Raw genomic sequence first — 25,232 nt, 5'->3', positions numbered from 1 at the left:
CTACTTCAGAGACATTTTACAGAATAACACCAGGGTTTTTCGTGGAGGACTTGAACGCAGCACACAGCCGGGAGGGAGGGGGGCGGGGATTTAAACTTACCTGCAAAAAATAAAACTGGGTGGATCAGAGGCGCAGACCGTCCATTGAGCCACGCCTGAGTAGCCGGGTTGTATGACAGAGAGAAGACACAGCAGAGACGGAGAAGAGTTTTTTTCCTAAGCAGCTTCTGGTTTTGTGAAGTAGCTGGAGGACTGTGCTGCTGTAAAAACGGACACAACGGGACCAACCGAGCTCACCTACAGTGCCTGCAGCTGAAAACCAGGTGTGTTTACTGTCGGTTTTCCTCAGCGGGGTGGTGGGGGGGGGGTGTTGGGTGTTTCTGTGTGATGGTCAAATTTAAAGTTTTGTGAAGAAAGAAAGCTGAAGAAAGAGGCAGAAATACATTTGCTTTTAATCAAGTTGGATAGTGTGGCGCAACCAGCCAGGTGTGCTCAGCAAGCCACACAGGGGAGCCCTTTAAAGCTGCGCATGCTCAATTATCACCGTATTGTCTCTGAACATTGATGCAGAAAGTTAAGCTGATTTAAAACACTCAGCAGGACTTGTGCTGACAGTTGTGATACTGCCTCACAGCTAATGCTACAATACTCTATATGATGCTCACAAGACAAACAAACACCAGTAAAAAAAGGAAAAATGATTCTTTCAGAAGGGAAATGGCCTGTAAAGGGGATAGACTCTGTCCTGTCTTAAAAGATAGACATAAAGTGAAGTTTACTGTATGAGTGCAACTTATGTGCTACTACTGATCTTATATTTTAGGACATGTTTAATTTATTTATGAGAATAATAATATGTTAATTGACACTATCCGTGAAACAGGACAAACAGCCTGGCCTGAAGTATGAAATGTATCTTTTCATCTCAGGTATTCATTCTTTAGACTTCAGCTCATGTCTGTTGTATTTATCTAGTTTTGATCCTGCACTGCATTTTGTCTTGTTGTTTGTTAGGAGGTTTGCATGAGATGAGTTTTTTTTCCTTTCCTTAATAAAACACACTGCACACGCCCTGCTGCTGTGTGTCTGCCCTCAGGGTACAAAATTGACATGCAGTGCACCAAAGAGGATTTAGCTCAGGTAATGATGAGCAGTTATTAATTTTTAACGTGATCTGTTAAAGACTGTTTCGGCTTGAGCATATTGCTGGCCGTGACTTGCAAAATATAGTTGGGTTTGTTTTTTCTTATCTTCCTCTTTTGGGTTCAACCCCGGAAATTGAACATAACCACCACATCTGGAGCCAGTCATCCGAGGTGCTGCAACCACGCCTTCTCAGCCCTACTAATTCTGCTCCGGTCACCTTTTTATACATAAAGTAAAATGCAAACATCTTATTATAACTGAAATGTTGACTTTTGCCTCTTTTTTCACATCACACTTCACATTTTAACTAAGAAAACAGTGCTCATCATGCTTCCCCTCAAAATCAACCATCTTCTCATTCACTATCCTCATACTTTGACTAATCCCTGATGTTTGCACCATAGTCCATCTCTTATCAGTACCTCCCTCATCCCTCCAGCTTCGTATCAGCAGCCAGGCTGCAGATGGCAGGGCCTGTTGCTGCAGGGACATGTGCTCCCTGCGTTAGGTAAGAACCATGGAAGCTTGGATAAAGCAGGGATTGACTGGCAGCCAAGAACAGGACACTGGAGATGCTGTTAAAAACATGATAAGAGCAAAGAGCACAAGAGGTGCAGATGAAACAGATTGTCTGTGCAGACAATAGGAGGGTGTCTGCAGTCAGAACTAAATCCAAAAGCTGTAAGGTTAACAAGATGAGTGAGTGCAGACACGGTTAAACTAGTCTTCACACGTGTGTTAAAATCCTTGTACCAGACACTGAGACTTTATTGTCCATTATGGCCTCAGCAGCAGTGGAGCAGGATGTGATTTTCAACAAATGTGTGTGTCCACACCTTTTTAATTACTGTATTAAAGTTATTTGAATAGGATTGATAGAGAAAGGTGGACATGCAGGTTGAACTAGTTCAGTTATTCATTTTGAACCACACAGTGTCAAAATGTGCAAAGGCAGAGTTTGTGCAACTTCCTGAGGAAGTTAGCCCATGGATAGCTTAGACAGTGAAGCCACATATGTGTGAATGTCACAAGTTTTCTGTGTGGGTCCCATGCTTAATGTGGTTTTAGCTTGAGTATTAATGATGATTGAGACACTGGCACTCACTGTAAATCTGTGATGCTTTTCTAAACTGCTGTGAATGCTCCTGTTTCACACACTTCGCAGGAGATTTTGTGTGCTTGATGAATAACCAGAAGTGTAACCCCATTCCTCCCACCTGATCTTCAAGAGTCTGAGCACATAATGAACTTAGGGGAGACACAGATGACACCTTGTGCGCTGATCCCTTTATCCCTCACTCTATAAACAAACACACTCCTCTTGTCTTTATCCCTCCGCACACACACACACACACACACACACACACACACACACACACACACACACACACACACACACACACACACACACACACACACACACACACACACACACACACACACACACACACACTCTGCTGTTTTTTCATCATCTATCCTACACCTGAGAGGAGGCAGCTGCCCTAAACCTCTACTCCACACACCTTGATATAAATGATGCCTCCTTTTATTGAGAGGAGAAAATCCTCTCTCAATCTGTTTAATATTTTATCTTCTCTTAGATGTCTGTGAATCCATAAAAGCTGAAAAGAGATGGTATTCCTGTCTCAAAAAGTAAACCAAAGGTCCAGGAATTATTTAGAGACATAAGTATTTAATGGTTAATGTCTGTGGAAAACATTGTCTTGTCTTTATCTTATCTTAAATCTGAGCAGTCATTAAAGTATTATTTTTTAATCATATATTGCTGTGTTGTTTTTATATATGTGACATATTAGTGATGAAATGTAGCTTGTCTCTTATCAGTCCCTAAATTATGCAGCTCATGGTGCCTATTCGACAAACAACGAAAATAGTTCAAACTTTGTATCTGTGGATGCTTTTGGTGAAAGCAGATTGAGGGGAGGGATACAGGGCGTGGTTGGGGAATAATGACATTTCTCTCTTTGCCCAGACTTGCTCCCAAAATTCCTTCCTGCCTCCCTGACTGCAAAGCATCCCTGCACTGACCTCTGTCAGTACTTTACATAACACACAACTACATGCGGTGCACGGAGCCTGAAGCACAATGATGTGTAATAGCTGTACCTCTATTATCGCTAGTGGAAATTGAGAATCTGAAGAGAGAGTTGGAGATAATGAGCAGTGAAGAGGACCAGGAAAAGGAGTTGGGAATTTGTGGAATTCTGTTTAATGAGCTGGTGAGGAAGGAATTTAGTCCAGACAGGGAATAAATGATGTAAAGGTAAAAGAAATGTGACGCAGAGATGCAGCTGCACTGTAGAGCTGAGGTGAAAAGTGACTAATAGTTTTGTCTGACTATGTTGTGCCTCGGGTCTTAAATTCACTGGCAAGGATTGAAATTAGTCATTTGATGTATTTTTTTTAAATAACCTGTAAGCAGCTCAGCACCCTCTTTTTCTACATCCGTGTGTTTTGAACTTTAATAGGTTTGTCCGTCACAGGTTAGGTTGCATGCTCATAATAATACAGTGGAAGTGAATACAAATAACAACTGTTGTGGAGGTTATGTGCCCAAACCTGTGCTGTACCCCCTGTGTTACTTCCTGACAGTGCAGTAAATTTCACCACCTTTTAAGAGAGTAGTTTGTGTGAGGTCATGTGGGCGCACACATCCGTGTTTTTGTCACACATTGAGCTAAAAGTCATTGTGCAAACTAAACACAAAGACCCATCATCACACATGATGAGTGACAGATTAGCTTGCATGTTGAGCAGTAACACCGAAAGCTGTTGTAGTCAAATCTCAGTCAAGTAAAGGACACACTCCTGTTTGCATGACATTGAAAGGTGATTTTACAACCTGCCCGTGTATGTAAATGAAATGAAATATTCTCAACATAATGCGCACACAGTCCTCAAAACTATTAATACACCAAATTATTGTAGGGCCAATTTTCAATTTGTTTTCAGGTTCATTCGACTATGATAGTGTCGAGATAATAGCAGATGGGTGGAGAGATGAGAGGTTTGACTACCACACAGTGTCCTGCTGGACTCAGATTACATTGTCAGCATCTTAAACCCCAAGGCCACAATGACATCCTATTTTTAGAACATTTTAATCTCCATTGCACATAGTAATGGTCAGTAATGATGATTGGCAGATAGAGGCCTTGACCTTGATTTTATTTATTTTTTATCTCCATCGTGATGCCTTTCCAAGAATAAAATGGTTTGTGCTTGGATGAAATGTGCAAAACCAGAACTCATGATGACTGAATTATGGACATTTAATTCTTAGATGTAATTTTCTTGTTGTTTGTAGAGTTCATTACAGAGTGACAGAAAACAAGAAACAAGTTTCGCTACTCGTTTACTTCATACGATGACTGAGTTTCTTTATGTGCAAAATTGGAGGGATTTTTCTTTCAAGGCACAATGACAGTTTGGCAATCAGATGTAGCAGAATAATATAGAACATTATAAGTACATGTTAAGGAAGATTGTACAAAGAGCCCAGTAAAATGCCAGTTTTATATGTTTTGTTGCCCTTACAAACCATGTCAACTCTCTGTAAGCTCAGCCTAGTCAGAAAGTTTTTTTTTTCTTTTAGATGGTCAGTTTAAAATGTCAATTTGCTCTGTGTTAAAGCTACCATGACTGACGCAGACAAGTTCCTCTATGGGGACCGCAGCGGGACGAGCAACATCCTGGTGCAAGCCGACTGGGCCACCAAGAAGCTGGTGTGGGTCCCCTCTGAGAAGATGGGCTTTGAGGCCGGCTCCATCAAGGAGGAGCAAGGAGACGAGTGTGTGGTGGAGCTGACTGACTCGGGCAAGAAGGTGAAACTGAAGAATTTCTCTTTTGAGCTTCTTTCAGTTATATCAGTATGATGAACTGAAACTAACATGAGGCATGTGATCCTAACCAGCGTTTTCATCTGATTGATGCCACTGCAATTTTCTAAAAATCCCCATTGGAAAATAAAATGAACTGAATTTTAAATAAATATGTGTTTGCCATCTACGTCTTATTCAGAAAGTCCTTCTGACAGCTTTCTTGTCTGTGTGAACTTCAGGTGAAGGTAAACAAGGATGACATTCAGAAGATGAATCCACCTAAGTTCAATAAGGTGGAGGACATGGCGGAGCTCACCTGCCTGAATGAGGCCTCTGTGCTGCACAACCTCAAGGAGAGATACTACTCTGGACTCATCTATGTGAGTCTGGGTGGATACATTTGTTTGTGTAGTGAGTCATGAAACAAGAATCATGTTAAAGATGGTTTATTTTAATCTGTGCATTAAATCTAATTGTAAATGCTCCTTTCTGACATTAACTGTCTTCTGTCGTGCCCCAGACGTACTCAGGTCTCTTCTGCGTGGTGGTCAACCCGTACAAGTACTTGCCCATCTACACTGAGGACATAGTGAACATGTACAAGGGCAAGAAGAGGCACGAGATGCCCCCTCACATCTACGCCATCACAGACACGGCGTACAGGAGCATGATGCAGGGTACCATAATTATGTTTTCATAATGACAAACAAAACTGTTATTTGATTAAACTAGATATACATTACATAGACAAGTGTGTATACTTCATGATGTACATGCAAACACAGTTTTAATGCTGCAACTAGTGATTATTTGCACTTCAGTGAATTATACATTTCTCCAAAAACCCATGCAGATTTTTTTTTCTGGCATAGACGCCTTTATTTGACAGTACAGAGACAGGAAATTACAGGAGAGAAAGGGGCGTGTGACATGCAGAAAGGTCCGCTGGCCGGGACTCGAACCGGGGTCCACTGTGCACATGACATGCGCTCCCAACCACTTGACCACCCGTGCGCCCTCGAAAACCCATGTTGCATCTTCATAGTGCAATTTTTTTTTTATTGTCAGACCCACAGTTCAAATAACAAAGATTTTCAATTAACAATCATTTTAAACCAAGAAAAGTAGCTGAATCCTAAAAATATTTTTCCGTTTTTGCTTGATAACAAAACTAATCATTGATGATCAAAATATTAACTTTCTGTTGTTCAACTCTAGAATTTACAATGAAATGATGAAGTGACAAATGTGGGTCTCAGATTATTAGCAACTCACAAATATGTGAAATTAGAAGTTTATAAGTGCAACTGTTGTGTTCTAATTAACTAATTGTTTCAGACCTTCATAGTTGAAATGCATACTTGCTGTAGACTCCTTACATAAACAATCACACATCATCAAGTTCTGCAAATTTCTGAGCTTCACTTCAACCACTTCTGTTTTTCTGTTTTGATGGGGATTGTTCTTCTTTCTCATCCTCGACCAGATCGTGAGGACCAGTCAATCCTTTGCACGTACGTTGCTCTTTTCTGTTGGTGTCTTCTCTGTAATCTTGTTTAGTTTTTTATTTAGTGATCAGTCATTTCTCTCCCAGATTCAGACATTTCCTAAAGTTATCCTTTATTTTCCCCAAGATCGAATCAACCAAAGTCAGATTTGATCATGCAGGTTTTGCATTTATTGTTGTGTTGACAGTTTTTCTGATCGATGCAAAATATTTCTTAATTTTTGCTACATGTATCTTTTACAGTGGGGAGTCAGGAGCAGGGAAAACAGAAAATACAAAGAAAGTCATTCAGTATCTTGCTCATGTTGCTTCATCCTTCAAGTCCAAGAAAGATCAGGTCAGTATTCATCTGTCTTTTTCAGTCTCCTTCTCCTTCCTGATTCACTCCTCACAGTTGTCCGAACATTTGTAAAGACCAAAATGGACCCCCCCACCCCTTTCCTGCCTTCCTGTTCTTTCCCTTTCTGTCGATTTCCATACGAGTACATCTGTATAAGTAGTCTATCTCAACGAGCAGTGTGGAGGCTACCGCAGATTCCTTTTTCAGGCCTTGACGTGCCTGCCTCACCTCTCTGCTTTGACTCAAAGTGAAGCAGAACACACGTGTATGTGTGTGTGTGTACTTGTAGTTTTGTTCTCATATGTAGGTTATTTCACAAGACTTTACTTGAAATGTTGAAATAATTTCGTCATGGTCCATCAGGTGACACCAGGTTTCCTCTGAATTACAACATTTTCTTGCTGAAGTTGGCATCAAATGTGTTAAACCTTCTCTTTTTTTTCACCTCCTCTCTAGGGCAGTGCGGTTTTGTCACATGTGAGTTAATTGCTCTAACTCCATAAACATGGTGTCTGACTGTTTATGCACATGAGCTACTCTACTAACAAGAAATGTTTTATTGTCTTTGTCTGGGTTTTGAAGGAAATGCTTTAAAGTACTTGGATTTAGAATGTGGCTTGACAGGAATAGTTTTACATTTTGGGAATTACACTTATTTGCTTTCTTGCTGAGAGTTGGATGAGAGGATAGATACCACTCATGCCTTTCTGTTTTTAAATATGAAGCTATAGCTGGTTAGTTTAGCTTAGCTTAAAGACTAAAAATGGGGGGAAAAAGTTAGTCTGGTCTACCACCAACTCTAAAACTCACTAATTAGCACATTGTATTTTATTTATTTAATCTGTACAGAAAACCAAAGTGTATGAAATAGTCTGGAACATAACCCCCCTTTTGAAACTTCAACTTTTTACACGAGAATGTTATCCATGTTCTCATTTAATTGCACTAAAGAAAAATTAGACATACTTCACAAAATATCTAATTATTTCTTTTAAAACATAAGCAAAAATATACAATATTAAGAAGCTTTAATCTCAAACATTTTACATGCGATGAGTATTTTCTTTAAAAATACCAAACCAAGTTATCCATGCCCTTCTACAGCTTACTGTTTGTGCCTATTTTAAAGCTGTATTAAGTAAAGGTATACTAGTCTACCCAGCAATTTTTTTCCTTCCAGCTGGTCAGCCTGGATTTTGTCATTGTTATGTAGACATTTTTAGCCTGTTTGGGGTGTTACAGTGCACTCCTGCATTTTCTTTGGGGGATCGTAGCTAACCTGTGTGCTGCTTGTGTTTTCTTGTTTGTGCCTGCATGGACAAGGATGGCTTTACAGGGTTTTTGTGCTTGAGCGGGCTTGCTATGCTGTGGGACTGTGTGTTGAAATGTGCAGGATTGTGTATTTGCATGTGTGTGTTTGATTAGGCATTATAATATCCCCCGAGGTAATTATTTTGAATATGCAGACTGAATAGTTTTTAATAAGTTGAATGAGCCATTGCACATAGCTTGTTTGTCTGCACCGCTTCAAGAAAATACATGATTACAAGTTGTGCTTGTTTGTCGAATGTTCAACTCAGAGTCATGATAAATTATTCTTTGAGTCTGTGGTTTGCTCTGATACTGATACTGTCTCCGTTCTGTCAGGGGGAACTGGAGAAACAGCTTCTGCAAGCAAACCCCATCCTAGAGGCCTTTGGCAACGCTAAGACCGTCAAGAACGACAACTCCTCACGATTTGTAAGAATGGCTTGTATTAAATTTAAATATGTAAAACATCTTTACAAGTTTTAATGCCGCATATCAAAAGTTATTGGTTTTTTTTTTTCTCTTGTAGGGAAAATTTATCCGGATCAACTTTGACGTCAATGGATACATCGTTGGAGCTAACATTGAAACTTGCATCCTTTTTAAAACATGCTACTTACTTTCTTTCTTTCTTTCTTTTTGTGCACGGGTGGATTAACCTGTTAGGTGGCCTGGGGGTCCGCCCCCACACAAATATGTTCCAACCCACTTTGCCCAGAGTGAGAGAAATCAACCAGTATTAGTACAATACAACACTTTGTTGCCCTGTTTCATTTTCCTAAGATTTAATTAAAAACAAAGTTGTTGATGGGTCTGCACCATCTAAACAAATATAACACTAAAATATAAAAAGGATCAAAACAAATTGCCATACATATTGCCAAACTAATTTCTAAATTTATCACAATTACTATAAAGACAACTTGGTTGCCCAAATTTCCTGGATGGTAATCCAGCCTTACCTCTGTACTACACATTTAAGATGCTGCTGTTGGTTTTGTCTGTCCTTGACTGAAATGTTGCCAGATCTGCTGGAGAAGTCTCGGGCCATCAGACAAGCTAAAGAGGAGAGGAGCTTCCATGTCTTCTACTACATGCTCTCAGGAGCAGGGGACAAGTTGCGTTGTGAGTCTTTTTATGACTAAGTTGCAAAATAAATGTTTTTATTAATACCTGAATGGCACTTGCAGTTCAAGAGCCTAAGCATTTCTTAAGGGGACATATTGTGCTTATTTCCAGGTCTATATTCATATTCTAGTGTTCTACTGGAATATCTTTGCATGATTTACTGTTATATTCCTTATGTAACTCATACCCTGACCCTTTATGCAGCCCCTCAGTTCAGCCTTCTGTCTGAAACAGGCCGTTGCAGCCCCTGTCTCTTCAAGAACCCCCTCCCGATGAGGCCACTCTGTTTTGATTGGTTAGCTCAGAGAAGCTGTGTGTCAGCTGACTTCCAGCAGCTAAATGAACAAATAGTTGTAGTAGTAGTAGGATTTCATCTGTTTTTCTTGTTCTTTACTCAAAATGTCAGCTTCTCATACATGTTCGAGAAATTTGATCCAAAATAACTTGAACAACACATGGAAGAACCTTTAGCAACAACCTTCCCAACAAAGGCTATGGTGCAGATGTTTATGCATGCGTGACGATCTGATGTCATCTCGTTAGCATAGTAGAAAAAAACATTGCAAACGAGGCATTCAGAGCAGGTTGAAGCCCTGACTTTTCAATTTCAGGGAGCATTTCTACATATGTTAAGCTAAAGTCACAAAAAAACATAATGTCTCCTTTAACCATCTTAAATAGATATTGTACATGAAGCATACAAAGTAGCTGATCCAAGCTGCTGTGATTAATAACCGAGCTTCCCTTTTCTCTGTTCAGTTACTAGTGCTAATGTTGTCTGCATTGAAGCTGTGTAGAGTTGAGCAGTCCTCCTCCTCCACGTCACAGAAATATCAGTTCACAAGTAATCATTCCTTCTTCTCCTCCTTCTCACCATCCAGCTGAGTTGTGTCTGGAGGATTACAGCAAGTACCGCTTCCTGTCCAACGGAAACGTGACGATTCCTGGCCAGCAGGACAAGGACTTGTTCACTGAGACTATGGACGCCTTTCAGATCATGAGCATCCCGGAAGAGGAGAGAATAGGTTCTTATTTTGTTTTTTTATTTGCACAATGAATGCAAAACTGTGACTTTTGGATAATGCATCAACTTAATTATTTGATGCAAGTTTATTTTTAGGGAGCTACAGTAAATATCTTCTACATAATGAGTTTTCTGGGACTGTTATAAAACTAAAGTGTATGGTGGCACATAATTCATCATGTGAGATTCCTCCTCAGCAGCAAACACTGAGATTTTCTGTCTGTTGGTCAGGTCTTTTGAAGGTGGTGTCGGCCGTGCTGCAGTTGGGAAACATGTCCTTCAAGAAGGAGCGTCACTCTGACCAGGCCTCCATGCCTGATGACACTGGTACACACATTTACATGGCAACACCATTATCATCATCATTCATAATTTCCTCTGTGTGCGCAGTCCGTCTCACTTCATTTGATTAAACCCTCCTAATTCATCCATCATCTGCCTTTTACATCCTCAATGTTTCGCTTCCAGCTGCCCAGAAAGTGTGTCATCTGCTGGGCGTCAATGTCACCGACTTCACACGAGCCATCCTGTCTCCCAGAATTAAGGTCTGCATTGCAATCATTGTGACCATTTTTTCACTCCCTTGTTTGAACCTGGTGTTTGGGTTTCTGTTTAATTAATCAGCAAAATTAAACAAGACAGACGATGATAATTTAGTGTCACAGTATGACATGGAAGATTGTTTGTTTTCCAGGTTGGCAGGGACTATGTTCAGAAAGCCCAGACCCAGGAGCAGGCTGAGTTTGCTGTCGAGGCTCTGGCTAAAGCTTCTTACGAGAGGATGTTCCGCTGGCTGGTCATGAGAATCAATAAAGCCCTGGACAAGACCAAGAGACAAGGAGCCTCCTTCATCGGTATCCTAGACATTGCTGGATTTGAGATCTTTGAGGTAAAGTGTTTAGGGCCTGACAGACTCACAGTTATGGGTCAAAAGTTTAGCTCAGCTTTCTGACTTCATACAAGCTCCCCCTATCTACACACACACCTACACAAATTCACTGAGATGGCAAAGACATGGCTGGGTTAGGGTTAGGGTTCCATTTACACTTTGTCACCTCATGCATGTTGGGCATGTCAGACAGCTATCAGATGTCCAGTATAAAAGCATCCAAGAAGCATCCGAGATGATTTCCCAAGCCAGGAGTACGTTGTATCTGTCCTTGTGGTAGCGTGTTCAAAGCCAAGACTGTACAAACATAAGTTATTGCTGATTAATGGCAATGTCGAAACCAGTGTAGAATGGGTTGTATGTATCTGATTGGCTGAACACAGTACATATACTATATGTACATGCTGTTTTCATCTTCTTCTAATTTATTGCAGTAAATTGTGATTTAGTATTAAATACACTGTTTGGATATTTATTTATTGATTGTACCCTGCCTCTCAGCCAATATCAAAATCATAGCTCTGCTATTGGCTCCTGCTCCTGTGCAACCCTCTAGGCAATAAGTGGTAAAGGGATGGTATTTCTTATTATGGAGTATGGTCAAACATAATTTGAAATACTATATACTCATTACTTCTCTCTCATTCCCCCTTATAGCTGAACTCGTTTGAGCAGTTGTGTATCAACTACACCAACGAGAAGCTGCAGCAGCTCTTCAACCACACCATGTTCATCCTGGAGCAGGAGGAGTACCAGCGTGAGGGCATCGAGTGGAGCTTCATTGACTTCGGCCTCGACCTGCAGCCCTGCATCGAGCTCATTGAAAAACATGTAAGATGTCACCCAGTTACTACAGAGTTATTCCTCCTGAAGCCTCATACATCAACACTGACTGTATCTGTCTTAACCTGGAGTGACACTTTATATTGTCAGTTACAAGCCCTCTGCAGAAGTTAATGCTTGTGTTGCATGTAACTGCACATAGATTATTAAATTAGTCAGGATTCCTTTGAAATGCAGACTGATGCATGCTGTTTTTTCCACTGTTCATCACAGGCTGGTCCTCCAGGCATCCTCTCACTGCTGGATGAAGAGTGCTGGTTCCCCAAAGCCACAGACAAGAGCTTTGTGGAGAAGGTGTGCCAGGAGCAGGGCACAAACTCCAAGTTCCAGAAACCCAAGAAACTGAAGGACGATGTTGACTTCTGCATCATACATTATGCTGGAAAGGTAACTGACAAAACTTTGTTGTTGAATCGCTTACTTTTTAAAATTATTTGAATGTACAGTTGCATGTACATTTACGGTTGGACAACATTTCTCCAGCCATAGTCTTCCAGATAAGAGTAATTATCCTCCTGGCCTGCAGAAGTCCAAAGGCAATGAGCCATGACTGAACTGGAAGAAGTAATCAGATATTTAAGTCAAACTTATGTGTCAGTAAGCTACACTGGAACTGACGCATGTTACAGCCGGAGGAAGGAAAAAAAAGTGAAATTGTTATCAATTATGTTGATTTTTGTAGCTGGTTGAGGTAGAGCTGCTTTATTTACTGTTAGTTTGACCTATAAGAATCATGTTTTATAAACTGGACATATGCTTTCATTGGAACAATCTTAATCTGCAATTTAACAAGTAACTATCTTCTAATCTGATAAATGTAGTGTGGTAAAAAGTAAAACTTCCTCAAATGTAGTGGAAAATAAGTTTGCATTAAATGGAAACATTCAAATAAAAGTAGTTGAGTAAAAAGTATTTGAATTTCTACCAGCTGACTAGTTTGGCTGAAAAACAAGAGTTTTCCTACCACATTTTTTCTCAAAGAGGAACTTCTTTATTTGGTTTATACAGTCAACTTGTAACTTAAGTCAACTTTATAAATACTAAAGGCATTAACTTAAAATAACATCAAAGATTAAAGTTCTTCATGATAACTGTATTAAATAAATCATGTGACTCTGGTGCAGGTGGACTACAAAGCAGATGACTGGCTGTTGAAAAACATGGATCCTCTGAATGAGTGTGTGGCCACTTTGCTCAACCAGTCCACAGATAAATGTACTGCCGACCTGTGGAGGGACAGTAAGTGGTGTAGCTGAATTTATCTAAAATCTCTTTGAACTATGAAAATGTCACAGTGCAAAAGAAAAGAAAATGTTTGATTTTTCTGCAATGTCAGCACAGAGTTTATTGGAAAAGCAACATTTTAAGAAGGCATCTTTTGATGCCTGACCGAGTTCCCAAAACTGGAACATTGCAAATGTTTCTGATAAACGTGTGTGCAGCAATTCAACTGTATATTTTGCATTGTCACATTTTTCAACACAACTGTTGGACAAGAGCATGTTACACAACTCATAGTTTATATTTGTCACCTTTTTAAAATAATATAGCTGGTAAAATCATCATCATTAAAATGAACCAGTGGTAGAAGAATCACACAATGGAGCATGCGGTTTAATTTCTGTAAGCACAAGGCCATCTGGTGTTTGGACAATAGAGCTACAGTCAGTAAGAGTTATTATCTAAAATATGTGATAGAAACATATTTTTTATCATGAGAACACGACAACATCTTTTCCCACCTCCTCCATGTCCTCACAGTGGACCGTATTGTCGGCCTGGACAAGGTGGCAGGAATGGCGGACTCCATGCATGGTGCATTCAAAACCCGCAAAGGCATGTTCCGCACTGTGGGCCAACTGTACAAGGAGCAACTGGGTAACCTCATGGCCACCCTCAGAAACACCAACCCTAACTTTGTCCGCTGTATCATCCCCAACCACGAGAAGAAGGTATTGAACAAAGGACACATTCACCTCATTGAGCAGCATTGCAGCTGTTGCAGAAATGCATATATGATAATGTGTACTAAGAAGAGAAGAATGAGAGATTTATGAGCTGTGGAGTGTTTTGCTACACTGCTTCATGTGGGGATCCACCAGTAAAAGAACCACAATTAATTTTGATCCTGTATTAAACACTAATAGATTTGTTTATCCGTCACAAACACAAATGATTGGACTATGTATAGTAATCAAAACAGAAAAAGTACATGCACAAATCTTTACTTGTTGTCTGTGTATTTGTTTCCTCCTTCAGGCGGGTAAATTGGAGTCTCACCTGGTTCTAGACCAGCTAAGGTGTAACGGAGTCCTTGAGGGGATTCGTATCTGCAGACAGGGCTTCCCCAACCGCATTGTGTTCCAGGAGTTCAGACAGAGGTAATAAACATCAGCTGTTTTTAGAGACATTATTCACATAAAGAGTGGAGACATAAGACTTAAAAACCTCAACACCAAATGTGTGAATTTGTGTAATTTTAATTCTGCCTCTGCCTGCCTCTCAGGTATGAAATCCTCACTCCAAATTCAATTCCAAAGGGCTTCATGGATGGAAAGCAAGCCTGCGTGCTCATGGTAAGAACAATAAATAAATTGGTTTTAAAAGTTATGCGTTTATCAGAAGAGGAAGAAAAAAGGTTAATCTTCACCTCACTTGATCTGTCTTACTCTCTTCTCTGTGTCAGATCAAAGCCCTGGAGTTAGACTCGAACCTGTACCGCATTGGTCAAAGTAAAGTGTTCTTCAGAGCTGGAGTCCTGGCCCACCTGGAGGAGGAGAGAGACATGAAGATCACTGATGTGATCATCAGCTTCCAGGCCTGGTGCAGAGGATATGTGTCTCGCAAGTATGAAGGATTAAGTCACTTGATTCATAATGTTGTAAATGTTTTTACAACAACTTTAAAGACTGCAGCTCTTTATCTTCTACTGCAAATGAATTTATCTGATGATGAGAGAACATTATTATTGACAAACTGGAAAATGTGTTAATGATTTTTACTCAGAGCCTTTGCCAAGAGACAACAGCAGCTGACAGCCATGAAAGTGATCCAGAGGAACTGTGCAGCTTACCTCAAACTCAGGAACTGGCAGTGGTGGAGGCTTTTCACCAAGGTTAGAAATTAGTAATCCAGTAAACATGACCGCAGTAGTTTCAACATGCTGGTGAGATGAGAAGATTGAAATATAGTGCCCTGTTTTTACTTTCATAATACTGTGCTGCCGATAATGAAATTAATTAGTTGGCTGCTATTGGAAGATAACATCTCTTTTTGGTTTTCAGTCTTCCTCATGTGAGCATAATTTCATCCACCCCAAGAAAGTCCAAACATCATCTGTTTTTAATAACTGTGGGTGGAATTTTTTTTTTTCTCCTAGGTGAAGCCTCTGCTGCAGGTGACCCGGCAGGAGGAGGAGATGGTGGCTAAAGAAGAGGAGCTGATCAAGGTTAAGGAAAGACAGCTGCAGACTGAGGTACAGCTCAAAGAATTTGAGACCAAGCAGCAACAGGTAAGAGTCTCAAAAATGATACAATAATCTTAATTTGTGGTTGGTTTTTATTTTTAATCTTGTGTGATTGAGACAGCATTGAAATCTGGCGCATGTAAGATTCATTCATAAAAACATGAGTCATTATAACTAGTCTTCTTACTTTTGAATAAAGCCGTTCTGAGGTGTAATTATCCTGTCTGACTTCAACTGTGACCTCCCCTCTGCTAGCTGAATGCGGAGAAGCTGGCTCTTCAAGAGCAGCTCCAGGCAGAGACTGAATTGTGTGCTGAGGCTGAGGAGATGAGATCCCGTCTGGCCACCAGGAAGCAGGAGCTGGAGGAGATCCTCCACGACCTGGAGTCTCGCCTAGAGGAGGAGGAAGAGCATGTCACCCAGATGCATACAGAGAGAAAAAAGATGCAGCAGAACATCACGGTCAGTAAAGTCCTGTGGGACACAGATTGTGAGATGTCATGAAGAAACGTATTCAAATACCGAAGGCATTGACACAACAGTCTGTCTGTTCTTGTAGGATCTGGAGCAGCAGCTGGATGAGGAAGAAGCTGCCAGACAGAAGCTTCAGATGGAGAAGGTCACCACGGACGCAAAGCTGAAGAAGATTGAGGAGGACGTCATGGTTCTGGATGACCAGAACAACAAGCTCACCAAGGTCTTATACAGTGCTCCAGCATTTATCAATGCACAGTCCAACCAATTGTATGTATTGAAACTGTGTGAAAGAGAGACAAGCAGGGTAAATAAAGCAGTCGCACCCGGGACAACAAATCATTTTATTTCTTGGTTTTTCAACCTCAGGAGAAGAAACAGCTGGAAGAGAGGATCTCAGAGTTCACTACCAACTTGGCTGAAGAGGAGGAGAAGTCCAAAAGCTTGCAGAAACTCAAGAACAAACATGAAGCCATGATCACAGATTTGGAGGGCAAGTGTCTATTCATTACATTATTCTTTATTTCAGGTTTTTGACCAACTAAGAAATCTGTTGGTGTGTTTCGTGACTATTGTGTAGTGTTAATATCTTTATTGTTTAAAATAAAGATATTATGTATTTATGCATTATCAGCACAATCATTTTATAGTCCTTTTAAACGTATTACATTTTTGTGTTTTATTCTTCTAACACACAGATCGTCTAAGAAAGGAGGAGAAACAGCGCCAGGAGTTGGACAAGAACCGTCGTAAACTTGAAGGAGACTCAACTGAGCTCAATGACCAGATTGGAGACCTGCAGGCCCAGATAGCTGAACTTCGAGCTCAGCTGGCCAAGAAGGAGGAGGAACTCCTTGCTGCACTGGCCAGGTCAGAGCCGTTTTCACAGAGCCGTTTAGTTTCAACTTTGTCTTTTAGTGGAAAAGTCACTATTCTTTATTTGCAGGATACAACGTTTGTTTCAAAAGCCACAAAAAGATATATAATGAGATTTGCACTTTAAATATGACCATGTGGCTTCATTTTACTCAGAAATGTTTCTCCCTTTCAAGATTACACTGTGTATCATCCCTCCTCTTTACCTCACCTTTCAGGATAGAGGAGGAGGCTGCAGCCAAGAACTTGGCTCAGAAGAAGATCAGGGAGCTTGAGGCCCAGATCTCCGAACTGCAGGAAGATCTGGAGCTGGAGAAGCAAGCTCGCACCAAGGCTGAGAAAAACCGCAGGGACCTGGGAGAGGAGCTCGAGGCCCTCAAGACTGAGCTGGAGGACACTTTGGACTCTACTGCAGCACAGCAAGAGCTGAGGTAACAGTCAAGCTCATGTGATCTCACTGATATGTGGATCTCAAGAACAAGAAGTTCTAATTCTCAAAATGTTCATCTTTTAACCTCTGGACATTCTGTATGTTAGTAAATTATAAGATGTCCAGATAAGGGCAGCAGGTATGAATAAATTGAAATAAATAAGAGCCACACCATAAGTGTCTGCTACACATTTCATGACGATCCATCCAATAATTATTGAGATACTTTAAAACAAACAATAACAGAACTGTTTCCATTAAATGCTTTGAAGGCAACACAGTTGTGCAAAGATGTGTAGATTTTAGTTTTTTTTTTGTCCCATCTCTCCAGGTCCAAACGTGAGACGGAGGTCACCCAGCTTAAGAAGACACTGGAGGATGAGGCCAAGGTCCACGAGCAGCAGATGGCCGACATGAGACAAAAACACAATCAGGCATTTGAAGAGCTCAATGAACAGCTGGAGCAGGCCAAAAGGGTAATGAATTAGGTGGTCAAACAAGATGCCAATGCCTAACAAACATCTAAAGAGCACCAGTAATGTGTCTGATGTTTTTGCCACTCCTGTAGAACAAAGTGTCAGTGGAGAAAGCCAAGCAGGCACTAGACAGCGAGTGGAACGAGCTGCAGATCGAGATGAAGACTCTGACACAAGGCAAGACGGAGTCCGAGCACCGCCGGAAGAAGGCCGAAGCCCAAGTCCAAGAGCTACAGGTCAAACATGCAGAAAGTGACAGACAGAGGCAGGAGCTGGCCGACAAGATGACCAAGATGCAGGTACGGATAGAGACATTTTTGGAGGGTGGAGTGATTGCTTAAAGGAAAAGCATCGGGTTGAAAGAAGGAACGTTTTTCATAGTATTTCAGTGAGGATGGACACAATGATTTTAAATTGTGTCTGTCATTCATTGTTTCTTTATTTCTGATGTGTAGTCGGAACTCGAGAATGTAAACAGCCTCCTGAGTGAAGCAGAGGGCAAGAACATCAAATCCAGCAAGGACCTTTCTTCAACTGAGTCTCAGCTGCAGGATGCACAGGTACAGACCCAGACCCATTTTAATGATGACTATTGCTGCTTGACATACTCTTGTCTGTCTTACTATCTCAAAGAGATGAAACAATTTGTCAGTAAATCAATTCAGAACATTGACAGTAAATTAATAAAAAAAATATTCTGATAAACGATTGCTCCGATGTTCATGGTAACACTGAAAAGAGGAATGCAGCATGATTTTTCTAGGTGCAAAATGTATATAATATCTAAAAAAACAAATACTGTGAAAACAAAGCAAAAAAATATATTTTTTATTTTTCACAATGTTTTTATTCCTTCTCTAAACTCCAGGAGTTGCTCGAAGAAGAAACTCGTCAGAAGCTTTCGCTCTCCTCTCGCTTGAGGCAGCTGGAGGACGAGCAGAACAGCCTGCGGGAGATGCTGGAGGAAGAGGAGGAGAGCAAGAAGAATGTGGAGAAGCAGGTCACGACTCTGCAGGCTCAGGTTGGTCCATGGTGTCTCTCTCTCTGTGCACTTTACTTTTTTTAAATTATCTTTGTTTTACATTGCATTCATCAAAATAATTGTACTATAATCACATGTCTCTCCTCATTCCATGTTTCATATAGTCTTCCTCAGCCTTCCTCCCTGCTGTAGCCTTGATTCATTCATCAGCATTCAACAACGCCACCCAATTTGCCCAGATTTTATTCTTGTCCTTCTAATTCCCTTTCTTTAGATGGCAGAGATGAAGAAGAAGCTGGAACAGGAGGCCTCAACCCTGGAGGGGACGGAGGAAGGCCGCAAACGAATCCAGCGGGACTTAGATGGTGTGCAGCAGCAGCTGGAGGAAAAGTGCTCTGCTTACGACAAACTGGACAAGACCAAAAGGCGTTTACAGCAGGAGCTGGATGACCTCTTGGTGGACCAAGACCACCTGAGGCAGATCGTCTCCAACCTGGAGAAGAAGCAGAAGAAGTTTGACCAGGTATCACGACCACTATGTGTTCTGCTCCCAGAGTAAAGCTGCACTAGAAGACCACTTACTTTTATGAGATTATAAATGTAATTAGACTCTTAACTGCCTTTTTGATCTCTCCTCTTCTTTCTTAGATGCTGGCTGAGGAGAAAACTATTTCCACTCAGTTTGCTGAGGAGCGTGACAAGGCCGAGGCTGAAGCCAGGGAGAAGGAAACACGAGCATTGACACTGGCCCGCGAGTTGGAGACCATGACAGACGTGAAAGATGAGTTGGATCGGGCCAATAAGCTGCTCAAAGCCGAGATGGAAGACTTGGTCTCCTCAAAGGATGATGTCGGCAAGAGTGTAAGTGAAAACACTGGCATGTTTTGGTGCATGGAGATCTGCATAGAGAGGAGTTGCTTTTGCTAAATATTTCAGCCTGGAACTACTTTTATAATGTTTTTATTGAAGCAATAAAAGATGGCAACATTGTTCTTAGCAGAAGTACTTAATAGATATTGCCAAAATTGCTCCAAAACTCTGCATGTGTACCAATGCACAACCTACTTCACAGGTTCATGAGTTGGAGAGATCAAAGCGTGCCATGGAGCAGCAGCTGGAGGAGATGAAAACTCAGCTGGAGGAGCTGGAGGATGAGCTGCAGGCCACCGAGGATGCCAAACTGCGTCTGGAAGTCAACATGCAGGCCATGAAGGCCCAGTTTGATCGAGACCTGCAGGCCAGAGATGAGCAGGGAGAGGAGAGGAGGAAACAGCTGGTCAAACAGGTAAGCAAAAAATACCCCGAAAAGGCACAAGAAAAAGAAATATTACCTTCTGTGTGCAGTTGTTTATAAAAGTATCAGTTACTGCTTGCAAGATGTTTGATTTCAGTGTGACCAAATCACCCACATTGTTTTGCTGTCCCTCAGGTGCGTGAGATGGAGGTTGAGCTGGAAGATGAGCGCAGGCAGCGCAGTCAGGCCCTCTCATCCAAGAAGAAACTGGAGCTGGACTTGGTAGAACTTGAACTCCAGATTGATGCTGCCAACAAGGGCCGTGATGAGGCCCTCAAACAGCTGAAAAAACTGCAGGTAACATGTACACGCGCACACACAACCTTGAGCCAAAGCTGGGTGGTCCATAAATTCCTTACTGTTTGTTTTAATACATGTTTGATCAAAAATCTATGTAAATGATTTGGAGCCTTCTATTAATCACAGTTAAATGAACACATAATAAAATACAGAATAACACTAGATAACTAACAAATGAATTGTTATTGTTGGTTGGTCAACTCTTGCACTTTATATATGGGAGTTTGTACATAGTCCTGTTGACTACATTGTATATAATGACAAAAGTGCTAATTGTGGTCATAGATATTAGAAACCCTAACAATGCTGGGTGTCATTTTTATTTAGGCCCTTATGAAAGAGCAAATGAGGGAGATGGATGATCTGCGTCTGTCCAGAGACGAAGCTGTCAACGGAGCTAAGGAGACTGAGAAGAAGCTCAAGACCATGGAGGCAGATGTCTTGCACTTCCAGGAGGTAAGAAAGTCACTTTGGGGGGGGCAGGCAGCTGAAAAACATGACTGGATGGTGGAAAAAGTACCAGTTTGGACAATGTCTTAGTGTTATAGACTCAACTGGATATTATGGATGAAGTGTGTTACATGGAATATAAAAGGATGACATCAACATGCAAAAAGAGAACAATAATATTATTTAATAATTATTTGTATAATTATGATTATGTGATCTGACCCTTTACCCCAAAACTAATTTAATCCCCCAAACTTATAAAACAAAAAAATGTACATTGACTTTTAGAAAAGAATTGCTCACCTGCACAAGAGATAATCATAACTGGTCAGCAATTTCAGGCTGTTGAGGAATAATTGAGGAGCAAACTAATTTCCCTCTGCGATAACAAAAAGGAAACGGGATAATGTGCTCATGTTACTCTCAATTTTAAAATGTCATTTAACTACCTAAATACTGGTATCAACTATAATATAATTAGGTAGACAGTTACTTACAGCTGTTTTTTTAAATATATATTTGTTGCAGTTTAACTCCTAGGGACAAGAATAAGTCTGTTGTTTTGTTTTTTTGTTAATTACATACATTGAACACATTTTTTTACAGGTAACAGTGCCAACACTCCCTGGAGTGTCAGGCTTTCTAGTCTTAATATATTTGCGTCTTCTGCCTCTTGCAGGATCTGGCCACCGCAGAGAGATTCAAGAGGCAGGCCCAGACCGAGAGAGATGAGCTCCAGGACGAGATTAACAACAGCAACTCTAAGAAGTACGAACCAAACTATAACTGCTACTTTTCAGCCAAATTAATATTTTAGTCAAATTAACTGAAGATGCACCCAAATGCATCAGTGGTATGGAAACGGTAAACATTTTCCACTAACATTTTGTGCATATTTGTTATTACACAATGCATTTGTATATTAACATTTGGCTATATTACTTTGAGTGACCATGTAGACAGTAAGGTATAGAAAATGCACTTGTTTAAATATGCATGGTCATTTTTGTGTAAATCTGTTTGTACTTTAACTGTCATTTCTCCTCTTCCTCACTTGCTGCCCAGTTCTCTGCTGGCAGATGAGAAGAGGAGGCTGGAGGCCCGTATCACCCAGCTGGAGGAGGAGCTGGAGGAAGAGCAGCTCAATACGGAGATGGTCAACGACCGCCTGAAGCGATCCACACTGCAGGTAAGAAGGCACAATGTCTTGCTATGTTGATCATATGGATGCAGCTGAGGATTTTACCTTTTGTTTGCAAGCAGGAGGAAGATGTGGAAAGGATGGGATGTATTTACATTTCTGTGTCAGTCGTAACACTTAATTTGGAATGAAGAGGACTGTAGTTAGTGGGAGTAGTGCTGTCCACCATGGCTAAACAGATAAGGAAAAGACTAATGGCAACCTAATTTTATCAGGACAGATCCCTCAGAAAAAGACTTAGGTATTGTCAGGTGAACTTTGTTGCAGTGAAGAAACACCACAACAGTTCAAAATATCAAGAAATAAAAACATCCAGGGTGACTGAGATCTTTACTTTAGGATATGCTGTTCTTTAATGCTTCTCTACTGTGTGTGTTTGTGACATTAGACAGAGCAGTTGACCACAGAGCTGGCTGCAGAGCGCAGCAACTCCCAGCGACTGGAGGGGAGTCGTTCCCAGCTGGATCGCCAGAACAAGGAGCTGAAGCTGAAGCTGCAGGAGCTTGAGGGAACCATCAAGTCCAAGTATAAATCCTCCATCACCACACTGGAGGCCAAGATGTTTCAGCTGGAAGAGCAGCTCGATATAGAGTCAAAGTGAGTGCCAGAGCAATGGACATATTGATCCGTATCGTGGTGATTTGGAAGGTGGCCTTTTTTTTTGTCTATGTGCCACAACCACTCCATTTTTGGTTTGTAGCTGTATTTGTTACAGTAATTATGTATTTTATAATCCAGTAAAAAGGGATGGAGAGGAGCTAACTTCATGGTTCATGGTCAATGGTTTTTTAAAGAACCATCATTTTTTTGTAGTTAGCCATTTTTTGTGCACTTTCAGTGGCTCAACACAACACACTGATTTTTCTCTGTAATTTTTTTCCTTTCCATTCCTGTCAGGGAGCGTCAGCAGGCCTCCAGGCTTGCCAGGCGGACGGAGAAGAAGCTGAAAGAGGTGCTGCTGCAGGTTGATGATGAGAGACGTAACACAGACCAATATAAAGACCAAGTAAGCCTCATCACACATTCTCCTTTGACTAGATTAATTTCCAGATTGCTAAAGACAGGAGAGAAAGGTCTTATGTGGTTTTGGTCCTGACTCAAGTCCTTGCTGATCCACTATATGTTAGTTTTTGCACTTTCACTGATGCTCTTCATATTAAGTAAACTGTCTCTCTCTGCAGGCAGACAAATTGAACAGCCGTATGCGTCAGCTGAAGCGTCAGCTAGAAGAATCCGAGGAGGAGCTTACAAGAGCCAACGCCTACCGCAGGAAGCTGCAGAGGGAACTGGATGATGCCACTGAGTCAGCAGACGCTATGAACCGTGAAGTCAGCACTCTGAAGAGCAAGATCAGGTAGGATCTGCTGACATTTACATGTCGTACGCCCTTCATTTGAGTGCAGGATGGTTGAGAGTAGAGAAGAGAGTAGAGAGGTCAAGATTTTGAGCTTTAAATTTATAACTATTCATTAAATTTTGTCTTAATATCCATTCATAATTAGTGGTGTAAGTCTTTTGACCAATTTGTGCAATCTGTCATATGCCTACATGTAGTTGTCATACACCTGCCTTTCAATGTACATCACTTTTCAACAGGAGGTGGAAAATGGTGACTGTGTTTAATTTGTTGTTGTTGGGTTTTTTTTTTAAGACGTGGAGACTTGCCTTTCAGTAGGCAACGTTTGACAAATCGTTCCACCCCGGACAGCGATGAAGATGTGGACGTGCAGACTGAGGGGTCTGAGCCTGCAGCTGAGTGAATGGACGACCACCAAGAGAGAAATATCATATTGACCACAGTCAACATGCAGATATAGTAAAATGTTAGCCATGCAAGCTATTGAGTAAGACCTTTTCTGAAAGAATTTAGCCTTGTACTCCCCTTGACAATAATCTTATAGCCTTATTGTTACTTTCCATGTAATGCGTTTGTATTTGGCCAAATTGTATTCATCTCAGTGAATGAATTATATTTTTCTACAAAGGCTTTACAATTACTTTTCCTGGTCTATTTTTCTACTTAATTGGTATATTATATTATGAAACATCGCTCCAGTTCCAAGCCAGTACAATTTAATATGTGCTTGAGGTCTATGTGCTGTACTTCACCATTTTAGGGAAAAACACTGGTAATTTTATGCTTGTTTTGCACATTCACTTTTTTTCTGGGAGTTTTGATGCAGTTATATTTTCTAGTATTAGTAAAAATCGGTGTCTGTACTGTATGTGTTTCCTTTCACTGTGATTATCCCCTCATGTTATTACCTCAACCAAAATTTGCACGATGCCAACACAAACAAAAACGCAAGACACAAGTTTGGAAAATGCTTATTGTTCTGAATGTTAAGAGTTGTTGGTGAAAAATTTGATTCGACTTTTGTACCATCATGAATGACACAGTGCTTGGTTGATGTATCGTTTTACACTTTATTGATTATTGGTGGTGGGTTTCATTTCTCACTGTTCTATTTGTGCTTCGCTTTGCACAGCAGAAGGGGTTCCTATCAGCACAGCCTCTGAATCTTTACTGTTTGCATATTTTAGGTAACATTTGATATCATGTACCATTTATTATCAAACGAATTACATGTCATATTGATGCCAATATTTTAAGGCTATTCTATATTTTATAATTTGCCTTAATGCAATAAATTTACAAAATATATAATGCACTTGATCTCCCTCTCTTCTGTCTTACTAATAATGGCTTTAAAAGAGATGGGCTATATAGGTTAAATAATAATCTTCAAGTTCAGACAAGCTGTTCTCTCTAATGCAAATGTTTCCAAAGAAATTAATTTTCATAACTTAATAATTAAACTGATAATGCTGCCCTGAGGGACAGCTTCAAGTCTCTGCAAGCATCCCATTAGCAATCAGTCTTTGTACTGTAAAACATGAACTTTACAGGCTTTCTGAGGTTACACATTCAGCCACAGCAAGTCGCTACTTCAGCAAAATGCATGAATTTGTATTGGGTGCTATGAAAGATACTCAGTGGGTAATAGAGTAGATGTTATGGTAAAGTAGGTTAGTGTGTACAGTAGAGGGCCTTGAACTCAAGGAAACATCACAGCAGCAGCAGATGATGATTGCTCTTATAGATGAGCTGCTGATGGAGCACTGTGAATACACTACTGATACATAATATCTAATTAAAACACATGGTGGGATATATACTAAGATGCAAGGGGATCCACATTTATGTTGCACATTACAAAAACATCTGACAAGTTTATGGAGACCTAAAGTGTTC

The 25,232-nt window shown here is 40.7% G+C and overlaps 1 protein-coding gene across 1 annotated transcript; it reads left to right on the top strand.

Moving 5' to 3' along the window:
* Window positions 1–169: 169 nt before the first annotated feature.
* Window positions 170–24,628, top strand: myh9a (myosin, heavy chain 9a, non-muscle). Its single transcript, XM_062428128.1, has 43 exons — window positions 170–323; window positions 4,801–4,991; window positions 5,228–5,368; window positions 5,509–5,665; window positions 6,475–6,502; window positions 6,739–6,832; window positions 7,292–7,312; window positions 8,483–8,575; window positions 8,673–8,736; window positions 9,170–9,268; window positions 10,153–10,296; window positions 10,527–10,622; window positions 10,764–10,840; window positions 10,990–11,184; window positions 11,842–12,015; window positions 12,241–12,414; window positions 13,152–13,266; window positions 13,789–13,979; window positions 14,287–14,408; window positions 14,534–14,603; window positions 14,714–14,874; window positions 15,034–15,142; window positions 15,407–15,538; window positions 15,749–15,955; window positions 16,053–16,190; window positions 16,337–16,460; window positions 16,666–16,837; window positions 17,062–17,274; window positions 17,605–17,749; window positions 17,842–18,048; window positions 18,205–18,309; window positions 18,618–18,770; window positions 19,006–19,254; window positions 19,380–19,592; window positions 19,804–20,016; window positions 20,161–20,322; window positions 20,653–20,781; window positions 21,455–21,543; window positions 21,841–21,964; window positions 22,365–22,573; window positions 22,874–22,982; window positions 23,158–23,330; window positions 23,628–24,628. Exons 2-43 carry the CDS (start codon window positions 4,806–4,808, stop codon window positions 23,734–23,736), a joined length of 5,886 nt encoding a protein of 1,961 aa, XP_062284112.1. The 5' UTR covers window positions 170–323; window positions 4,801–4,805; the 3' UTR covers window positions 23,737–24,628.
* Window positions 24,629–25,232: the final 604 nt, after the last annotated feature.

This window comes from Scomber scombrus, chromosome 2 (genome assembly GCF_963691925.1).
Source record: "Scomber scombrus chromosome 2, fScoSco1.1, whole genome shotgun sequence".
In the NCBI taxonomy this organism is placed as follows: Eukaryota; Metazoa; Chordata; class Actinopteri; order Scombriformes; family Scombridae; genus Scomber; species Scomber scombrus.
Note: the sequence above shows the minus strand (reverse complement) of the source record. Positions and strands in the feature narration are given on the sequence as shown.